Source organism: Phodopus roborovskii, unplaced genomic scaffold (genome assembly GCF_943737965.1).
Source record: "Phodopus roborovskii unplaced genomic scaffold, PHOROB, whole genome shotgun sequence".
NCBI classification, from domain to species: domain Eukaryota; kingdom Metazoa; phylum Chordata; class Mammalia; order Rodentia; family Cricetidae; genus Phodopus; species Phodopus roborovskii.
Window position 1 is genome coordinate 1682045 of NW_026126417.1, and position 19148 is coordinate 1701192.

At 34.8% G+C, this 19148-nt stretch overlaps 1 protein-coding gene across 1 annotated transcript in view; it reads left to right on the top strand.

The window, feature by feature from the left end:
- Dph6 (diphthamine biosynthesis 6) overlaps positions 1–19148 on the top strand; it is a 111306-nt gene that overhangs the window by 62187 nt on the left and 29971 nt on the right. The window contains exons 4-5 of the mRNA XM_051183772.1: positions 9470–9543; positions 11418–11536. Of these exons, the coding sequence (XP_051039729.1) occupies positions 9470–9543; positions 11418–11536 (193 nt within the window). The remainder of the gene's footprint in view (positions 1–9469; positions 9544–11417; positions 11537–19148) is intronic.

Consider the following 19148-nt stretch of genomic DNA (forward strand, 5'->3'; position numbering starts at 1 on the left):
AATACACACTATCAAGCTACATCTGCACATTGCTTCCAACATTTATGGGACAATGTTTGTTGGATGTTTCTTTGCAACTATTGGCAGCCTCTAGCAAATAATTACCACAACACATACATACACCCATACATTACTCTGTCTAGAGTCTGTCTAGAGACATGGAAGAGTGTATAACTCAAGATTAAAGCTATGCATTAGCTTACATTGTAAAAGCTGGTTGAATGGGAAATCCAAAGCATAGTAAAGCTGGTTGTTACAGTGTTATCTTAAAGCCAAAGTAAACATAAAACAGTAGGATAGCAGGTTAAATATGTAGTCTTAAGTGATCTTGAGATGTATTATTAACTTTGCTGTGAGTTCTGTCAAAAGCAGTCTCTTTTAATGTAAGAGATATTTTCATAAAATTCTGTCACTACAGGCATCAATATGATCAATGTACACAATATACTCAGGTGAAAATTTGTTTATGAAACCTGTCACTATGCACAATGAATATGACTTAATAAAAGTACTTATTGTTGGGCTAGCAAGATGGCACAGTGGCTAAGCTCAGTTGCTGCTCTGGCAGAGGTCCTGGGTTTGAGTCCCAGTACCGACATAACAGCTTACAACCATACCTAACTCCAGTTCCAGAGAACCTGACACCCTCTGTTGGAATCAGGCACAATACTGGTTCACAGACATACATACATGCAAACAGAACAGTCATAAACATAAAATGAAACAAATAAAAATTCATGGCTCTTACCAGTCTCCTCCTAAGGATAGTTCAATTTAAACCTACGTATATATAAGATTCACTGTTTATCTCCACATGAAAGAGATCATGTAGTCTTTATCTGGATTACTCATTCAGAATGATTCTTTCCAGATCCATCAATTTTCTTACAAATATCATTTTTTGTAACTAAATACTATTCCATTGTGTACCACATCTTTACTGTCCATTCATCACTTGATGAACATATAATTGATTTCATCTGGCTGTTGTGAATAGAGCAACAATGACTGTGGGTGGGCTGGTATCTCTGAGATGGGATATTGAGGCCTTTGAGAATATGCCCAGGAGTATAGTATAGCTGACTCAAATGGCATATCTGCTTCTAGCTGTTGAGACCCTTTAACACTGGTTTTCACAGTGGTGGGATCAGTTTGTGCTTCTGGTAATGATGAATAAGCATTCCTCTTTTACCACCTCAGTTGTCATTTGCTTTTTGTTTGTTTCTTTTATCTCACCCACTCTTACTGGGGTAAGAGGAAATCTCAAAGCAGTTTTTAATTTGCCTTTCCCCACCCAATGCAAGAATGTTTATTTTGTTTTCCTTTTGTTAAATCCCTTTGTTGGCGTTTTTGTTTTTTGTTGTTTTTTTTTTTTTTACATGTTTTTCCTTTTATGGAAAATAGATTTTTCCCCCCTCACATTATTTCTCCTTTTTATGGCTTCCCTCCCTCTAACTCATCCCAGTTCTTCCTCGCCTATATTTCTAAACTGTCTCTCAGCCACTGAATTTCTTCCTTTGAGAACTCTCTGCCTAATTTTATATTCCATTGTCTTAGTTATTTTTATACTACTGTGATGAGATACTATGTCCAAGACAGCTTATAAAAGGAAGCATATAATTTACATCTTATAGTTTCCAAGTGTGACTCTATGAATGTCTTGGTAGGGATCCTGGCAGCAGGCAGGCATGCATGGTACTGTAGCAGTAGCTGAGAGCTCACATCAGATCAACAAGCTTGAGGAAGAGAGTGAGAGAGATAATTGGAAATGGCTTGGGCTTTTAAAATCTCAATGCCAACTCCTAGTGACACACCTTCCTCACGAAAGCTGTATCTCCTATTCCTTCCTAAACAGTTTCACCAACTTGGAACCAAAGTTTTATTCAAATATATGAGCCTGTGGGGTCATTATCATTCAAACTACCACACCCATTTTTAATTGGTTTATTTCCTCAGTGCTTAAAGTTTTATTTATTAATTTTAGCTCTTTTTGTGTTATAGACATTAACCCTCTATACAATGACTATGTAGTAAATTTGTTTTACCATTCTGTAAGCTGCCTCTTTGCTCAAATGGTGATGTCTTGGACACTTCACAGACTTACTTAATTTTAAAAAGTCCCATTTATCCTTTCTTGATCTAAATTACTCCACTAGCTTGGGTCCAATCAGAAAGTCCTTTCCTGTGCCTGTAAGTTCAAGCATATTCCCTACCTTTTCCTCTATCATGTTCAGGATATCTGGTTTTAAATTGAGATCTTGATCCATTTGAAGCTGAATTTCCTATAAAATGAGCAATAGGATCCAATTCCATGATCCCCCCCCCCGGCCCTTTAAAAAAAAATTGAAAATAGATTTTATTTTCATACAGTTTCCTGCCCCCCAACTCCTCCCATATCCTTCACACTTCCCTACCCACACAAATCCACACACTTCTTGTTTATCTTATTAAAATACAGACAGGAGACTAAGATAATAATAATAACAACAGTACATAAAGTAAGATGAAATAAAAACAAATCAGAAGAGGATAAAGCAAATGAGCCAAAGAAAAAACATACACCAGTGCTAGGATACATTCATTCACACACACAGAAAAACTCATTAAAAAAAAAAAAAAAAAAAAACTGTAATGTTTTAGCTAAATATCTGTAAAGTTAAAAAAAAAAAAAAAAAAAAAAAAACAGATCTGTGGGGCCACTGGCAGTGGGACCAGGATTTATTCCCAGTCTTTAAACTTGCTTTTTCTAGACTATTCTCTTTGGATGGATACCTTGCTTGGCCTAGATATGAGGGGGTGGGGCTTGGTCCTGCCTCAAAGAGATATGCCAGACTTTGTTGACTCCCCATGGGAAACCTTACCCCCCCCCTCTGAGGAATAGGTGGTGGCAGGGGAGGGGGGAATGGAGAAGGAGGAGGGGAGAGAGTGGGAACTGGCATTGGTATGTAAAATGAAGAAAGACTTTTAAAATAAGAAAAAAAAAAAAGATTAAAAAAAAAAAAAAGCTCAGGCAAAGCATTGAGAGACCAAAAATCTTCAGAAATACTATTGAGTTCATTGTCTGTTATCGGTTTACTGCTGGGCATGGTATCTGCATTTGACTATGGTTTGTACACCCACAGAGACTCATCAGAGAAAGAAACCTAAGATCTTGTTTTTACGTGATTATCAGTTGGAGATAGTTTCTGGGTTAGGGATGGGAACTTGTATCCACTTACCAGCACAGCACTGGAACTACATCTAACTTAGACCAGGGCATAATTCTACATTTGCTATCTAGTTTGTCTTTTATTCGCTGGGTATTTCGGGCCTTTTGGTCAAATATTTGTGGCTGTAAGAGCGTGGATCCTCGAATATATTCCATTGATAATTGAATATGTTTTTATGCCTACATCATACTGTATTTATTACTGTGATTCTGAAGTGTATAGACAAGAATAGTAATATCAACAGTGCTTCATTTAAAAGAACTATCCTGAGTACTATTCATTTTCATATCAACTTTAAGATTTTTTGGTTTTGGGTTTTTTTTTTTTTTTTCAATTTCTGTGAAAAAAATGCATTGGAGTTTTGATGCAAATTGCATAGGAAGGGAGTGGATCTGAGTGGGAGGGGATATGGGGATGACCTGGCAGGAGTACATGGATGGGAAAATATGTATTTTCAGTAAAATGAAAATATATAAAGATGATAAATCAAACTTCAGATGTTTCAGTGTTCATTAACTCATCTTGAATTTATCAACACACTATTTGCAGTACTGTGCTTATCATTAACAACATTCTCTAATTGTATCACCCCAGCATTCCTTCAAGGAAACTTCATCATCTTCAAAGAAATGTTCACAATGCCTCATTCTTACCTCTGTCAGAATAACTATCATCAAAGAAAATACAAATGTTTTTTGAGACTGCACACAAAAAAGGACTTTTTATGTACACTGTTAGAAGGAATGTAAATTACTACAGCCACTATGGAAGTTAGCATAGGAAGGTCCTCAAAAAAATTAACAATAAACTGCCTTATCCTATCAACAATAACAAGAACAAAAAAAAAAATGCCCCGGGCCTTAAAGAAAAACACCTACAATTCTACATTTCTTTTAAGATTGATAATGTAAGGAAAGTTTGGACTGAAGTGATGACACACTATCACAAATAAGATGGAGAAGAGGAAATAAAATAATGCTTTGTTGGTTTTTAAATAGAAGTTATTGACAAATTATTTTGATCTACTGCAATTTCTTTGTCATTTTGTTTTCAGCCTTAACAACTTTTTCCCTCATTTAATTGAGAAACCCAACAAAACAAGATGACAATACTAAAATTAGTGACCTAATATTCTGTCTTGAGTTCAGTATTTAATGGGACAATGCCAGATGCTGATTATTCTCCAATTTAAAAAGTTGCTATTGACCATGCTAAGAAAAATATTTTTAACTTAGCAAATATTTTTAGAAAACTTTATTTTGGAATTTTGTGTCACATTCATAATTGCTTCATTAAATGTTATGTTTTTTATGGTTATCATTATTTGTCTAGACTAAATGAAGAAACAGCAGTTTAGAGAAAAAGCATATGGTACCTACCCAGCATTAGTATCTAGTTTAGTTTTCTAAGCCGTAGAACATCATTGACATTCATAAGGGTTTCTTTCTCACTCAATAATGGTATGTTGCCAGAAGTCCAAATATTGCCACTTAGAGGATAATGCAAGAATATGTCTTTAATGAATGAATCATATTAAAAATATCAGGATGCCTTTCAGGTGGAAAACACTTTAAATTCAGAAGATCATTTTTTTCTCCACAGGCAAGACTCATTAGCAACATAATACTGATAACTGAGGCATTTTTTCAAAGAAAACAGTGTCTCTGATAAATGCAAGATACATATCTTATCAACTTTAGAATAATTAGGCTCATTTCCATTTAAAAAAAAAAAGACGGCTCGGTTCCAATTTGGTGGGCTTCAAAAACCAAATATTCAACATTAAGACATGTAAATATTAATGAACAAAATTTTAACTTAGTTCTAGATTTTTACCTTTAAAATCACTTACATTCTGTTTCAGATTATCATTATTAATGTATGATTACCTGTCTCCATCACTGTAATCTCTATCTATAGCTTTGCATATTAATAAGACACACATCATTAGCTACATATCATAGAGGAATCCACTCCTAGTTTTGAATGTGGTTGTTCTTGGTGCACTCTTTTTAAGAATGCTTAACAATTCTTGAGTACTAGGTCAAAAACACTAATAAGTAGATCCATGTTTAGGTTCTCACCATGCTTGAAGTAACAGCAATGACATTGCAGAGTCCATTATTTGCTTAATATGAAAGGTTTAGGAGTAGCTACCAAGTGGAGACTGAATATTAGTCATGTTCATATTTGTTAGCATGTACGTTATTTATACTTTTACAGACAGACTTTTTTCCTGTCGAGTTTTATAAATAGATGCTATGTTAAAGAAGATACAGGAAAGGAGTAGTCAGTTCTGAATGCCTATTATTGGAATATGATTTTTATCTTTAAAAATAAATAGTTCCTGAGTTAAAATATGATGGTACATGCCTATAATCTCAACACCTTGGAGGTGGAGGATCAGAGGAGCTCAAGGACAAACTCTGTGGAGCAGAAGAGGGATGACGTGGGGATAGGTGGGGGGCATGGGAGAATGGGAGAGAGAGGAAACTGGGATTGATATATAAAATAAGATTGTTTCTAATTTAAATAAAAAAACCTCAAAAAATAAAAAAGAAGGCAAAATTAGAGAAGTAGTTCATGATGTTACTCTCCATCAAGAAAGCCCTTATTTGTAGTTCATTAAGTCTCCATAGACATGTAAGCAGTCTATTATTATATTGCCCTATATTCATCAGCACAAGATTTTAATTCCCAAAGAATATTCATGTTTTTAAATGTTTCTCCTTTCTTAATATAGCATAGAATACCAATCATCTATTGCCACCTGCCTGGTGTTAATGATATTGTAAGAACAAGTCATACCCGAAGTTTCACTTCTGTCAAGGTGTCCCTGTTGCTATTAATCTGCCTCCGACTTAGGACAAAAGAAGGCAAAAATTGATGAATTCTCAGTTTGTGGCCACATGGTGTCAGATGAAAGTGAGCAACTGATTTCTGAAGCTCTGGAGGCTGCCCATATTTGTACTAAAAAATGTGTGGTAAAGAGCTGTGACAATGGTGAGTTTCATATTTGAGTGAGGCTCCGCCCTTTCCATAACATCCAAATCACCAAGTGCGTACATGCATGCATGCATACATAATACATACATACATACATACATACATACATATGATTAAACATATGATGCTTGGGAAAGTGTAAAATTTGAAATAATAGCAAAATGGAGTCCTATTATTGAGAAATCATTATTACCTTATCTTTTTGCTTTTTCTATAGTGATGGATTTTTTTTTAACTTATATGTTTTTGACTCCATATATATTTCCTTTAGCTAATCGGTAATAGTGTTACATCTTAATATCCTTGAAAATGTGTTTTTCATGACTGTTGTAATCTTTTCTTCATAATATGCTATCATTTATCCAACTCTTCTTATTTGGGATTTCAGGATTTTCCAGTTTATTGAAAATTATGTGTATATTATAAATTTGATGGATATCTTCATAATAACTTTATAGTTACTTTCCAAGACTATATTTCTTGATATAAACTTAAAACTGCAAAGTTTGTGAGACCAGGATGATACACTATTCCCTGTAATGCTTTCTGATTTGTTATTAGGCCTTCCTCAGCAGCCTGTATTGCATCTTGCAATACTGTTTAACCTGGCCATCAGGGAGGAAGCCTTTAGTTCGGTTACAGTTTTGTTTTGTTTTGTTTTGTTCTGTATTTCTTGTCCAAGGTGTTTAGTGTCTTTAACGATAGGGTCTGATTGACTTGTTCCAGTGGACAGCCAAGAAGAATGACAAGAACCAATATTATTTTGAGAGCCTCTGGGACTTCCTTGACTAACAGCTCATCAAGAGATATTTCATACCTGGCACTGGAATTTTGAGTAAAAAAAAAACAATTGTTATATATGACAAGCATATAACCAATATCCTAAATGTAGAATAACTCAAGCATTCCCATTAAAATTGGGAACAAGACAAGATTGTCCATCTTACCCATTCCTGTTCAATATGGTACTTGAAATCCTATCCAGAGAAATAGGACAAGTGGAGGAAATGAAAAAAAGGAAGAAGTAAAAGTATCCCTCATTTGAAGATAACATGATCCTACACATGAGACCCTAAAGACTCCACCAAAATATCTTAGACTTGATAACAACTTTTAGCAAAGTGGCAGAACACGAATGAACATAGAAAAATCAGTGGCCTCCGTGTATACCAGTACCAAACATTCTGACTGGTTTCTGAAAGCTTTTTTTTCTAGTGGTTGATGACTATTCACACACAGTTCTCTACATTTCCTTGATTACTAAACTTGTATTCCTAGTGCAAGTATAGTATCATCTTCTTTAGATAGTATTTTAAGTTTAATTGTGTCACCACAAAATATTCTTATTGAAGTTCTAACTCTAAACTGAGGAGACATTGCTCCAGCCCTCTGAAAGTACATTTTAAATATATGTACACTTTGTTCCTTATTTTATGAGTTGGTGAAAGGAATCCTCCAGAAATTAGCTTTCAGTTGGCTTCCAGATATGGCCGTAAACTGAATTTGATTTTTGCAGTTCTTAATACATCCTAGATATCAGGTCCTTGTCTGGAAAACAGCTGGCAAAGTTTGTTCTCCCATTCTATATGCTTCTTCTCAGTGCTGGTGCTCACCATTTCCACATACAACCTTTCAGTTTTATGCAATGTTATTTGCCAGTTCTTGGGGTTTTCTTCCGCTATTGAAGTTGTTTAAAGAAAGTTCTTGCCTATGCCTATGCCTTGCCTTTGTTTTCATAATTAGCAGAGAAATAGATATGCATGCACATAAATATGCATATATAAGATGTATATAAGATATTCTATATACATATACATATAATCCAGTGCTTCATAATTTACTAGGTTAGAACTTCAGAGATATAGAACAGGAAGAAAACTAAAATGTTGATTTTTTTTTTTTGGTACCTTCACTACTATATGATCTATTAATGATGAACACAATGCCTTGACATTTTCCAAAGAATACAATGACTTTTATGAGAAGCAAATGTTTAGGGAAGTTAAAGAAAGGTTAAAAAGCCTCACAAAGTTATTGATAGGGGAAATAAAACAATACCTCCTTTCCTGAGAGGTTACCTGGCAGAAATAATCATTTTATTTGGGGGAAGTTTGGGAAGATATTTTTCCATCATTTTAGTGGGTATATTTTCTTCAATGGCAGGAAAAATTCCTGCTGCATAATTCTTCATTTACTATGGTATCCTTTTAGGATACACTCTTATTTCAGCATGTTGGGATTATTTCATTGTGCCTGGAAGCATGATTTGTTTTCTCTTAATACTATTACTTCTACTGCTCAGTTACTGTGATTGATAAACAATTGTATTACCAGTGAAGACATTTCTTCTATCAGTCTTTCTGCTAAGATGGATTTTCTCTTACAAGTACTCACAGAATTTCTACTCAGAACATATTAGTAATTACCTCTATTCCCTCCCTTCATATCTGTATCATAGACGACATTTCCATAGTTCATATCTTTGTTGTATAACCTCCCATCATTAAGTATATTGTATTTCTTTACATTAAGTCTCATTTTAGAACTATTCTTTTAAATAACTAAGTGTCTGTGTCAATCTTTATATTTGATTGATCTGCGTTCCCTTTTGATCCACCCTAGCTTTGGGCCATCTGCAAACATGATCGTATATGACTTTACATTCTCTTTCAGTTCATTCTTGCATATGTTGGACAAAGTTCTTAACCCATTGGACCATGCTGATACTCTCACTTGTGACCGTATCAATGAGAATCCATTCCTTCTATGTATGTTAGAATTCTTTATGTACTGTGTGATACTAGGCAGTGCCTCAACAATTATCTACATTCTAGATGCCTCTGAACTGCTCGTGTTTTTATAAAATATAGATTAAAAGCCATTGTGTAACATATCTGTTGGAACTATTGTACAAATTTTAGAAATTACTCAATCTAGGAAAATATTGTCCTTGGTAGAATTTTAGTGTCATTAAGTATATAAATGTAAAACATTTTGGAACTGCTTCTAAATCTTTTCTTTCTCTACAAAAGTGGGTTTGTAGTTAAACTTAAGTAAGGAATAATTACTTTTTTGCCACTGGGAGGGTGATTACAATGTATGTACAAATAATTTTTCTAAATGTGCATTTGTAAGAATTTACTTTGATTTGAAGGTGGCTTCTTAGATAATATGCAGTTCATGTGTAATTTTCAGGGTATGATACAAACCACATGCCTATTTTTTTAATTTATTTGTTTTTCTTTTATTTTCAGGAAAAAGAAGAAATAGAAGGGGTATCAGTAGGTGCTATACTTTCTGATTATCAACGTGTTCGAGTAGAAAATGTGTAAGAGAACATTATTCTGTCTAATATTTGAAAGCATAAATTATTTAAATGCTTAGTGTCTGAATGTGTGCTCAGACTGTGAAAGGCCAGAATTATAATCCCAACCTTTTCCAGTAGGGAGGACCCAGCTTAGACTCCTAGCAATCATGGATAAGTAGCCTGAACTGGCCTTCTCCTGTGGCCAGAACGGTGCCCAGCCCAGTTGTCGTCAGCAAGGCATCATCCAGCAACTCATGGAGGCAGATGCAGAGACCCACAGCCAAACATTAACTGTAGCTGGAGAATCCTCCAGATGAAGAGGAGAAAGGAGTGCAGGAGTTAGGGAGGCTCAAGGACATGCCTGGAAGGCTGACACAGTTAACTAGCCTGGGCTCATAGGGGCTTGCAGAGACTGAACGGGGCAACCAGGGAGCCTGCAGGAAATTGAAGTTGTGTAGCTTGTTGCTCTTGTGAAACTCCTAACAGCAGGAACAGGGATTGTCTCCAACTCTTTTATTGGCTTTTGGGACACTACTTCGCATACTGGGTCATCTTTCCCACCTTTAATACATGAGGAAGAGCTTAGTCTTACTACAACTTGATATGACATGTACTATTGACATTCATAGAAGACCTACCCTTTCCTGGGTGGAGTCAGAAGAGGAAGGGATTGAGGGTTGGATGGGAAAGAAGGACTAGGAGATGAGGATGTGGGGAAGGCTGGAGCCAGGATGTAAAATAAATAGACGTATAAAAAAAGAGAATGTAGAGATAAGTAAAAAGTATTGTTAATGAATAAAAAAATAAACGCCTGTACCCAAATCATTGAGCACGTCTGTTATACATGTTCTCTCTGTAGAGCTAAACATGTTTACCTAAATAACAAAAGCCATATTTGTTTCTATTTTTTTAATTTCTTTGAGAAATCCAGATTTATATACAACGAAATTACCTTAGCCCCAGTATTTCCTCCTACTCCTCTCCTCAGAGCCCCACAAGTCCCCCTGCCCATCCTCTTCTGTTCAGTAGCACACTGAGTCTGAGTAGTGCTGTCTGTATACACATACTACTTGTTCATCCTCTGGAGCAGGGGCAGATTTCCAGTGACCATATCCCCCAGATAAGTCAAGTCAGTCCTACATTTCATCTAAATTAAGAATATAAATAATACTTTTAGCTGATGGCCTAAGGAATAGGTCACACACCTCCATGGGCAAATCAGTCTTCCTATAACCTAGCTACACTGTCTCAAAACAGTTAGGAATCTTTCATCTCCTCCCTTGACTTGTAGTATATGGAGATTCTTTTAAACTTGTAAAGTGTGAGATCACTCTACCTCTGCCCATATAGCTATGCCTTTCCCTGTCTTCCAGACTATGGAAGTATTGAAATGAGAATAATTATTAATTCTCATGGTATGCTTTTTGACACTGTTTCTAAGCTTAAAGACTTACTACAGTTGACATTTCCAGTCTTCCTGGAGATAAATTTTTTTAAGTTTGTGCATAGTCCATAAAAATATAGTGTGCAAAGTATTTTTATGTTTTTCCTGTTTGTATTTTTCCTCTATGTTTGTATTTGTGAATGTGTAGATGTGTTCATCCCATTATGCATGTATAGAATTCAAAGGACAACTTGTAGGAGGGGTTTCTCTTTTTCCACATTGCATTTCCAGAATTGAACCCAGACAGCAAGTACCTTTATCCCCTGAGCCATCACTCTGGCCCCACAAGGCGTTTTAAAAAATAAAAAGAGAAGGAGATGAAGAAAGAGCATTGTAATTGTTAAAATCCTTTAAAGAAGCTTTGTGTTTAAAAATCACATTGCTGGGGACAATAATATAAAACAAAACTGTATCATTTATTTTGTTGTTTTGTTTTGTTCTCACATTGTAGATGTAAACGGCTTAATCTCCAGCCTTTAACTTACCTTTGGCAGAGAAACCAGGAAGACTTACTCCGAGAGATGATAGCATCTAACATTGAAGCCATTATCATCAAAGTAGCAGCTTTAGGTATGTAACCAAATCTACAAAGCTGTTGTCTACTACTGCATAGATAATCCCAGGCCACTAATGTGCACTGAAGAAAGGTCAATGATTTAGTTATAAACATGTGAAGTAAAAGTATGTATGTGTGTGGTGGGGAGAACATTTCAAAATCATCCTTTACATGTTACTCTCCAAAGAGAGTAATAGTGAGCATCTCATTTTAAGTATATGCTTGAGGATAAAAAAAACGATACTGTGATTTTCTAAGTTTCTGTATAATTTAGAGTTAGGTTAGTGTAAAATAGAAAATATTGAAATTGTTGGGGGGCAGTTTGTTCGTTTTGTCTTTTTGGAAGCCTCTTAAGGTACATAACTGGCACCAAATATTCACCGTGTTTTATCATTGTGAATAATACTAAAACAGAATGCTTTTCTTTGTGTTATTTTTAAAAGGTAATTACTTTTTGTAGGATCATAAAGGAAAAAAATCACACTTGACAATTTTATTTGATATATGTGAACACAGTAGGTTTGTTGTTTTGAATTTATATTATGTATTTATTTTCAAGACATGTTTGAGGCCAATGCATTTAATCCATGAACCCATTACAGAGAATGGAATGTACAGGGTGACAAAGCCTAAACTGTGTACCACGCTTCGGAGTGTTCACCTCACACACACTCTCTGAGATGATTTCATGAGTAAATTCATATCACAGGAAAGGGTGAAGTGTGCAGCACATAACATTTCTTGATAAACACTGCTGAGCTTTATTTGCTGGAGTTGAGGTATACTCTTTAATGGAAGGCCTTGTTTAGTGACTGTGAAACCATTCCCCTTAGCTGTGAAAATGAGAATGATTGACAGGTGTTCCTTTAATAAGAAAAAGTCTGCTGGGCAGCTGTTAGATCAGAGTCTGCACTGAAGCCATATCTACTGATGACATTGTGTGTGAAGCTGTGCAGTGTGCTCTCCGGGATTCTTATCTTGCTTGGATTTTCTAAGATGATACAGTGCTGTACTCATCCTATGCCATGCAGGAAGATACTATATCTCTTTTACTACCAGATCTTTCATTGCATTAGGACTCATTGGAAGGACAGAGCCATAGAATTTAACATTGCCTCCTTTGTGATAATATATAACTAGTGTTGTGTGTCTTCATTTAGTTTGTGCTTCTCGGGAGGGGAATGAATAGAGTGATAAGTTAATTATTTTAAACCTTTGCATAAAAAATACAACTGAATTAATTTATTTGTCCTGTGTGTCTATGTAAGAGAAGTTTAGATCTGATTTGAACATGTGATTTCTGTTGACTACCCGAATGTATGCATGTGTGAAATTTATTCTAACAAACACTATTAAAGGAAACTTTGCTGAGGTGTCATAGTCCCTTTAAACATATAGAAGCATATATATGATACAGTATAGGTTCTATCCATTTTTATGCATTAACATTATCTGAAAAAAAATGAATAAAACTTTTTTGGTTAAAAAAATCCATTTTCTTCAGACTGATCACATAGTAAAAAAAGACTCAATCCTACATGAACATATAACATATATTCCCAATAAGTATCCTGTATCATCTTGATGTCTGTGTTTGCTAGTTTTCTGTTGCTGCATTAAACACTATGATGAAAAACAGCCTGTGGAAGAAACTGTAAATATTGCAAGAGGAAAAGCACGACAGCAAATGGCAGGCATGTCAACAGAACAGAGAACTGACAGATCTTGTCGGGAAACAGAAAAAATAGAAAGTGGGGAATCGTATAAATTCTCAAAACACAATGCCTGCCTCCAATGATGTACTTCCACCAGCAAGGACACACCCCTTGAAGGCTCTATGACATCCTCAAGCAGCACCATCAGTTGGGTGCAAAGTGTTCAGATACTTGATCCTATGGGGATTTTTTCTTATTCAAACCATCACATCCCACTCCCTGGTTCCCAAAGGCCCCTGGCCATCTCATAGTCAACATGTGTTTAGTCCAGTTTGAAGTCTGCATATTTTTATTTTAGTCTCAATACTGTTTAAAAGTCTAAAGAGTCATAAGGCTTATAGTAACTCTTAACCGTAACCACCGATAAATTAAAAAGGCAAATTTTATGCTTCTAACATAAATTGGCAAAGAATATGTATTACCATTCCAAAAGAGTACATTGGGGCCATAGTGATAGAATCCTGGCCCAAAGCAAGACTAAAACTTAACAGGACAAACATCTACCCCCTGTGACTCCTTGGCTGGTAATAAAAGGCTAAGTGGCTCCCGTCCAGCTTTGCTGCCAGCAACTGTGTCTGACATATACCAGTGAACTTAAGTTTTTAATAGTCACAACTTATTATATAAAGGACTTTCTTCCCACTGCCCTTTAAGCAACTGTTTCTCACCAGATTTAAGGTAATCAGGTTTTTAGAAATATTTGTTTTTGATTGTATGTCAGTAAGATTGAATGAAGATATTGTATTACATCATACATTTTCAAAGAAGAGGTGTACATTTTGTTTTCATTTCTCTAACTAACCCCTTTCTCATAGCTATAAATGGAAGTGATAATTGACCATCTTTCAGAATTTTTATGAATACATTTACAGAAATACTCTTTTTTGTTGTTATATGAATTGTACCTTTTCCCACATATTGATCTGTAGCATACCTTTTTTGCATTGCATTTTATATGTAGTATAGATATGTTTTTCATGTCTTATTCTTTAAGAAATTTTATTACAAAATACATCAATGCTAAGTATATACTTTGATCAGGCCTAAATTAGCTGAACCAAGCTCCCTAATTTAAATAGTAAATATTATTATCATTGTCCCCATTGATACTTGTCCTCCCAAAGTTAGCAAGTCCCCTCACACCTAATTTTGTTAGTTTTTCTTATGTGTAATCTTAAAACTTTTGTAGAGAAGGAAGGGAATGCAGGGTCTCACTCATGCTAAGGTAGTACTCCAACAATTCACACCCTCAGTGGATTTGTAATGTTTTATAAATGGAAGCATACTGTATTCTCTACTGTGTCTGTGAGTTCTTTGGCTCAAATTGTAGTTTATGAGAGTTATCCACCCTGTGGAGACAGTAACATTGTGTCCACTCTCATGACAAGATGTTCCATTATAACAATATAATTTAACTGTCTTAGTAGTTGACATTGTACTAGTAGTATACAGTTTGTCACTATTACAACAGTGTTGTTTGTATTCTCCCATTTTTTTCTTTACTCTCTGATGGTACATTTTGAAACAGAAAACTTGTAAATGTTGATAAAGTTCAATGCATTCATTTTTGTATGTTCATCCTTTGATAGTGTATTTAAGAAATCACTGCCTCTATCTTTCTGAACTTGAAGAGCTTCTTACCTTTAGCCTTTATTATTACGTCTGTAATTTCATGTTCTTTTTCTTTGCCCACTTTATCCGAACTTTTCTTTACATCTGTTGTTCTGGTACAGAGGTGCTAGCCAGTGCAGAGGTATGGCCCAGGTTTATTCATCATTGTTGAATAAACTGGTAGTAATGGACAAATTGCATGTGAAATATTTCAATAATTCTTAACTATGATGTTTGCTATTAAGATGTACTTATAAATTCAATTTCATTTCATTGGTGAAAACACTGAAATTATGGTGTAAAACAAAAAGGACTAACCCACATATTGTGGACCTGGGATCTAGAAAAACAACATTTGTCCCATCCATAACTCTTGAGGTACCAAAAGGGAAATATTGAGCAGTTCAGAGAGGGACTTAAATGTCTAGTCTGTAGAGTCATCTAGCAGCTTTTTTGGCTGTGTTTTGAGAATGGACCTGGTCTAGGTACTCAAGATTTCAGAGTAGCAAGCTGTCCTTAACAGAGTTGTATTTGGTACATATCAGCTCACAGCACCAAGAAACTACCTAATTGTTGTTGTATGATACATATTGTCTAACATTATTTGCTAAAGCAACCATTAACCTAATCAGTTTCAAGGGGTCTTAAATCCAAATTCTCAGTTTGTTGATCAGACAATTTGTGACTATGCTTGTTATAAATCTCTACAAAACTATGGTAATTTTCTTCAGAGAGCATTTTTAGGAAATAAGATTATATAATTCTATTTTTTTGTAAATCTATTAAGATCATCTTGCTTACACTGCGGGGATACATTATATGGCTGTAATGAGTCGTCATCTCCTCAGAGTACTTGATTCATTTTCTTTGGCCTGTTTAGATTTTGCATTCATGTTTATAAGAATACTGATCTAGAATTTTCTTTCATAGTAATGACAGGAGTGGGCAATATGGCTTTGAAGTGCTTCTTTTTCTTTTTTTTTTTTTTTTTTTTTTTTTTGTCTGAAAGATTTTCTGTGAGATTAGTATTAATTCTTCCTTAATGTTTTGAAGTGTCGATTACTAAAGCCATCTGGACATGGAAATTTCCTTGGGGGTAAACTTTTATTAAAGATTCTTTTTCTCAGGTTAGACTTCAGCTTCATCAGTATTTATTTATTTCTCTTCTGTAAGCTGAGTTTTTCTTAAAAAAATAGTTTTTGAAGTAATTTCTAAATGTTAAATGGTGAAAGTTGTACAGAAAAGCAGTGTATGTTTTCTTACACTGTTGACTACACTGAGCTTTCTTTTAGGGTTTCATGGTTTACTTCATTATCAGCTAACTTCTGTTCTACACTTATCTTGGAAGGAGTCTCTAGATGAACTTTTGTTTGCTGCTTTCAATTGGATTTGGATTTATATAGTCAACTTATTATTTATCTGAATTTTAAAAGGTATTTGATATGATTTTCCTTACTTTGCTTGACTTATTAGTCTGTTTCCATTATTATATTAATTGACTAAATACATATTACATTCATTCTTGTTTAGTGGTTACTATACATTAATTTTTTTTTCCTTCCTGGACTTGTAGTTATCTTGAATTTTAATCTACATGTGTGTCCATCTTTATAGTATATTAATTATTTATAAAACATTTATGTATATCGCTTATATTTTCACAATACTTTATTCTCCTTTAATGTACTTGTTTAACTCTGGAATAGCTTCCTGCTGCCTCAATAACTCACTTTAATATTCTTCAATATAGCTTTCTTGGTGAGAAATCCTTTTCCTCAGTATGACTAATTTTTCTTTTATTTGAAATCCATTTTCATAGCACTATGGAGAACACAGCATTTATCATCATAGTAATTATATTTTACCTAGCACAAGCCTTAAAATAGTTTGACTCATCTTCCTCGTGATTTATATGCTATATTTCAAAATTGTTTATATTTTAATTATGTTTTTCTCTCTGTTTTATGTGACAGAGTGGAGTGTCATGTACTTATGTGTTTGCTTGCTTGCTAGCTAGCTTGCTTGTTTGTTACCAAGTCTTAATAACCTGATCAGTCTGACTCTGAATTCATAATCATCCTCCCCAAGCCTGGGATTAAAGGTACATACCACATTGTTTTGTTTTTAATCTCACTAGTGGCATGATATTATTTTGATTATTGCTACGTGTTTTCTGTAGATAATGTGTAGGTCTCCTAAAGGTTTGGTAATAATTCAGCTTATCATTATTGTAGCAACTCAGATTTTCCTTTTGTGGTCTTGTCCTGCCCATTGTTGTCTCCTACAGAGGCTGTCAAAGAGAAGTACATATAGGTTTTACTTCTTGATTTCTTTTCTGTTGTCCTTTTTTTCTTTATTAATTTATTGTGTAGATGAACTATCTTTTTGATACATTCATAAAGTTATTGGGTAAACTGTTACTAAATCTTGGAGATTTTATACTTCAGTGCTTGTGTACTTTCTGTACTTGCCAGCTTTATGTTCTCACTTGCTTTACTAATGATATTTCCAGTAAAACAGAGTTCTGTGTTCTAGGAAACTCTAAGCAGGGTTGCTATTTCTAAATAATAACATTTTAAGCTAGCTTTAAAATGTTAAATGTGAACGATTTAAGAAATGTGTTTGTGATTGGCATTGGTGATGGCTTACCTTGATTAGAGTAAGTTTTTTAGAAGGAGATATTTCCATCAAACTCTTTAAAACATAATTATAATGATATTTCACAAAGCCCAGCTCTTTACAGGGATCATAAAGAGCAAATACAACAATAGTTTTAGATAGTAATTAGATTGGAAATCATTGATTTTTTTTTTTTTCTTTTTTAGCTTCGGTATTAAAAGAGAGAGATCTTATCAGAATGCATTTTTCACCTGCCTTGGGCAGGTGTAATTAGACACAAGCAAATTTAATGGAGCCAGTGTGCTCTGGGGCCATTCAGCTGTGCTTCATAATTGCATTTTTTTTTAAGTGTGAAGGTTGTTTAACATATCAAGTAGCAAAAAAAGAAGAAGAAGAAGAAAAGAAAAAAGAAAAAGAAAAAAAATGTTAAAGTATAGGTTTCCTGTTTACCTTTAGGTAAATTACCACTGCTGTTTGCTTTAGCATAGTAGCACACAATAGACTGCAGACAGGAGGAACTGAGCACTGCTAATAGTGTGTAACATTCAGACATTCAGATCTGCCTTCTACATATATCCGTCCACATCACCATCACTCCAAACCACTTCTGTCATTCCCCCTTAATTTTTTTTTCCCCACTGAGGAAGTTCTAATCTCACTTAAGCAACAACATATTTGGAGAGATTTTGAAATACTTCAACATGTTCAAAATATTGTTTGTGATATTTTCAATTCATTTCTAAATTGAAAAGGTTAACAACATACCCTTAGACTCTGTTCCAAAATTAAATATTAATCCCTAACCTTAAACCCAGGGCAATGAGGCTATGTTCTTTTCTTCAATAATCTCCAACTCCTACTAAGTGACTATTTTGGTTTTACAGTTGTAACTCATTAAAGTCACGTACCAGAAAATATTTCAGGTTATGTTTTTATACTTTTGGATGTGAGCCTATCCTTCAACAACTGAGCCTACCATCAGATTTCATTCTATTGCTACTTAAAATGTGATTTTAAGACCTTATCCTATGTGATGTGTGTACCTAAAACATAAAAAACAAAGGAACTCAGTTACTTAAGCAAAGGAAAATAATATGAACTGGATAGGAAGTCAGCATCAACTGTGGAAGGCCCCATAATACAAACTGTTAGTATTCAGGCATCTATATAGCCCTGTCCTTGGGGTTCTAACAAGATATGTCCTCAGCTGCAGCCTCTAAGAGCACCTATGCATATTCTCTACATTCCCTTTTAAAAGGGCCCTGGCATCTCTCTCTCTTTCTCTCTCCCAACCCCTCTCTCCCTCCTTCTCTGCCTCTCTGCCTATCTGTCTGTCTATCTTCTCCCCCCCCCCACTCTTGCTGCTCCTTTCTCTAGAGGCCACTTTGTTTCCTTTCTCTTTCCTCTCCCCTGTTCCCATTCCCTTTCCCCTAATACAAAACCCCATCCATGTGAGCTCAGTAGCATGGCATCTTTCTCTAGCATGCTGCTTTTAAAAATTACAATGCATTGTTTCTTTATCTAACCCTTCTTATTTTTTAAACAGTTATTTGACTGTGTGCTTGAATCTCATGATCTTTAAGTTGTTGATATCTTAGAGGTTTTTGATAATACAATCAGTCATGTGGATAAATCTAGTTACTGCGCCTGCCCAGGGACAGTGCAGCAGGTATGTATATAC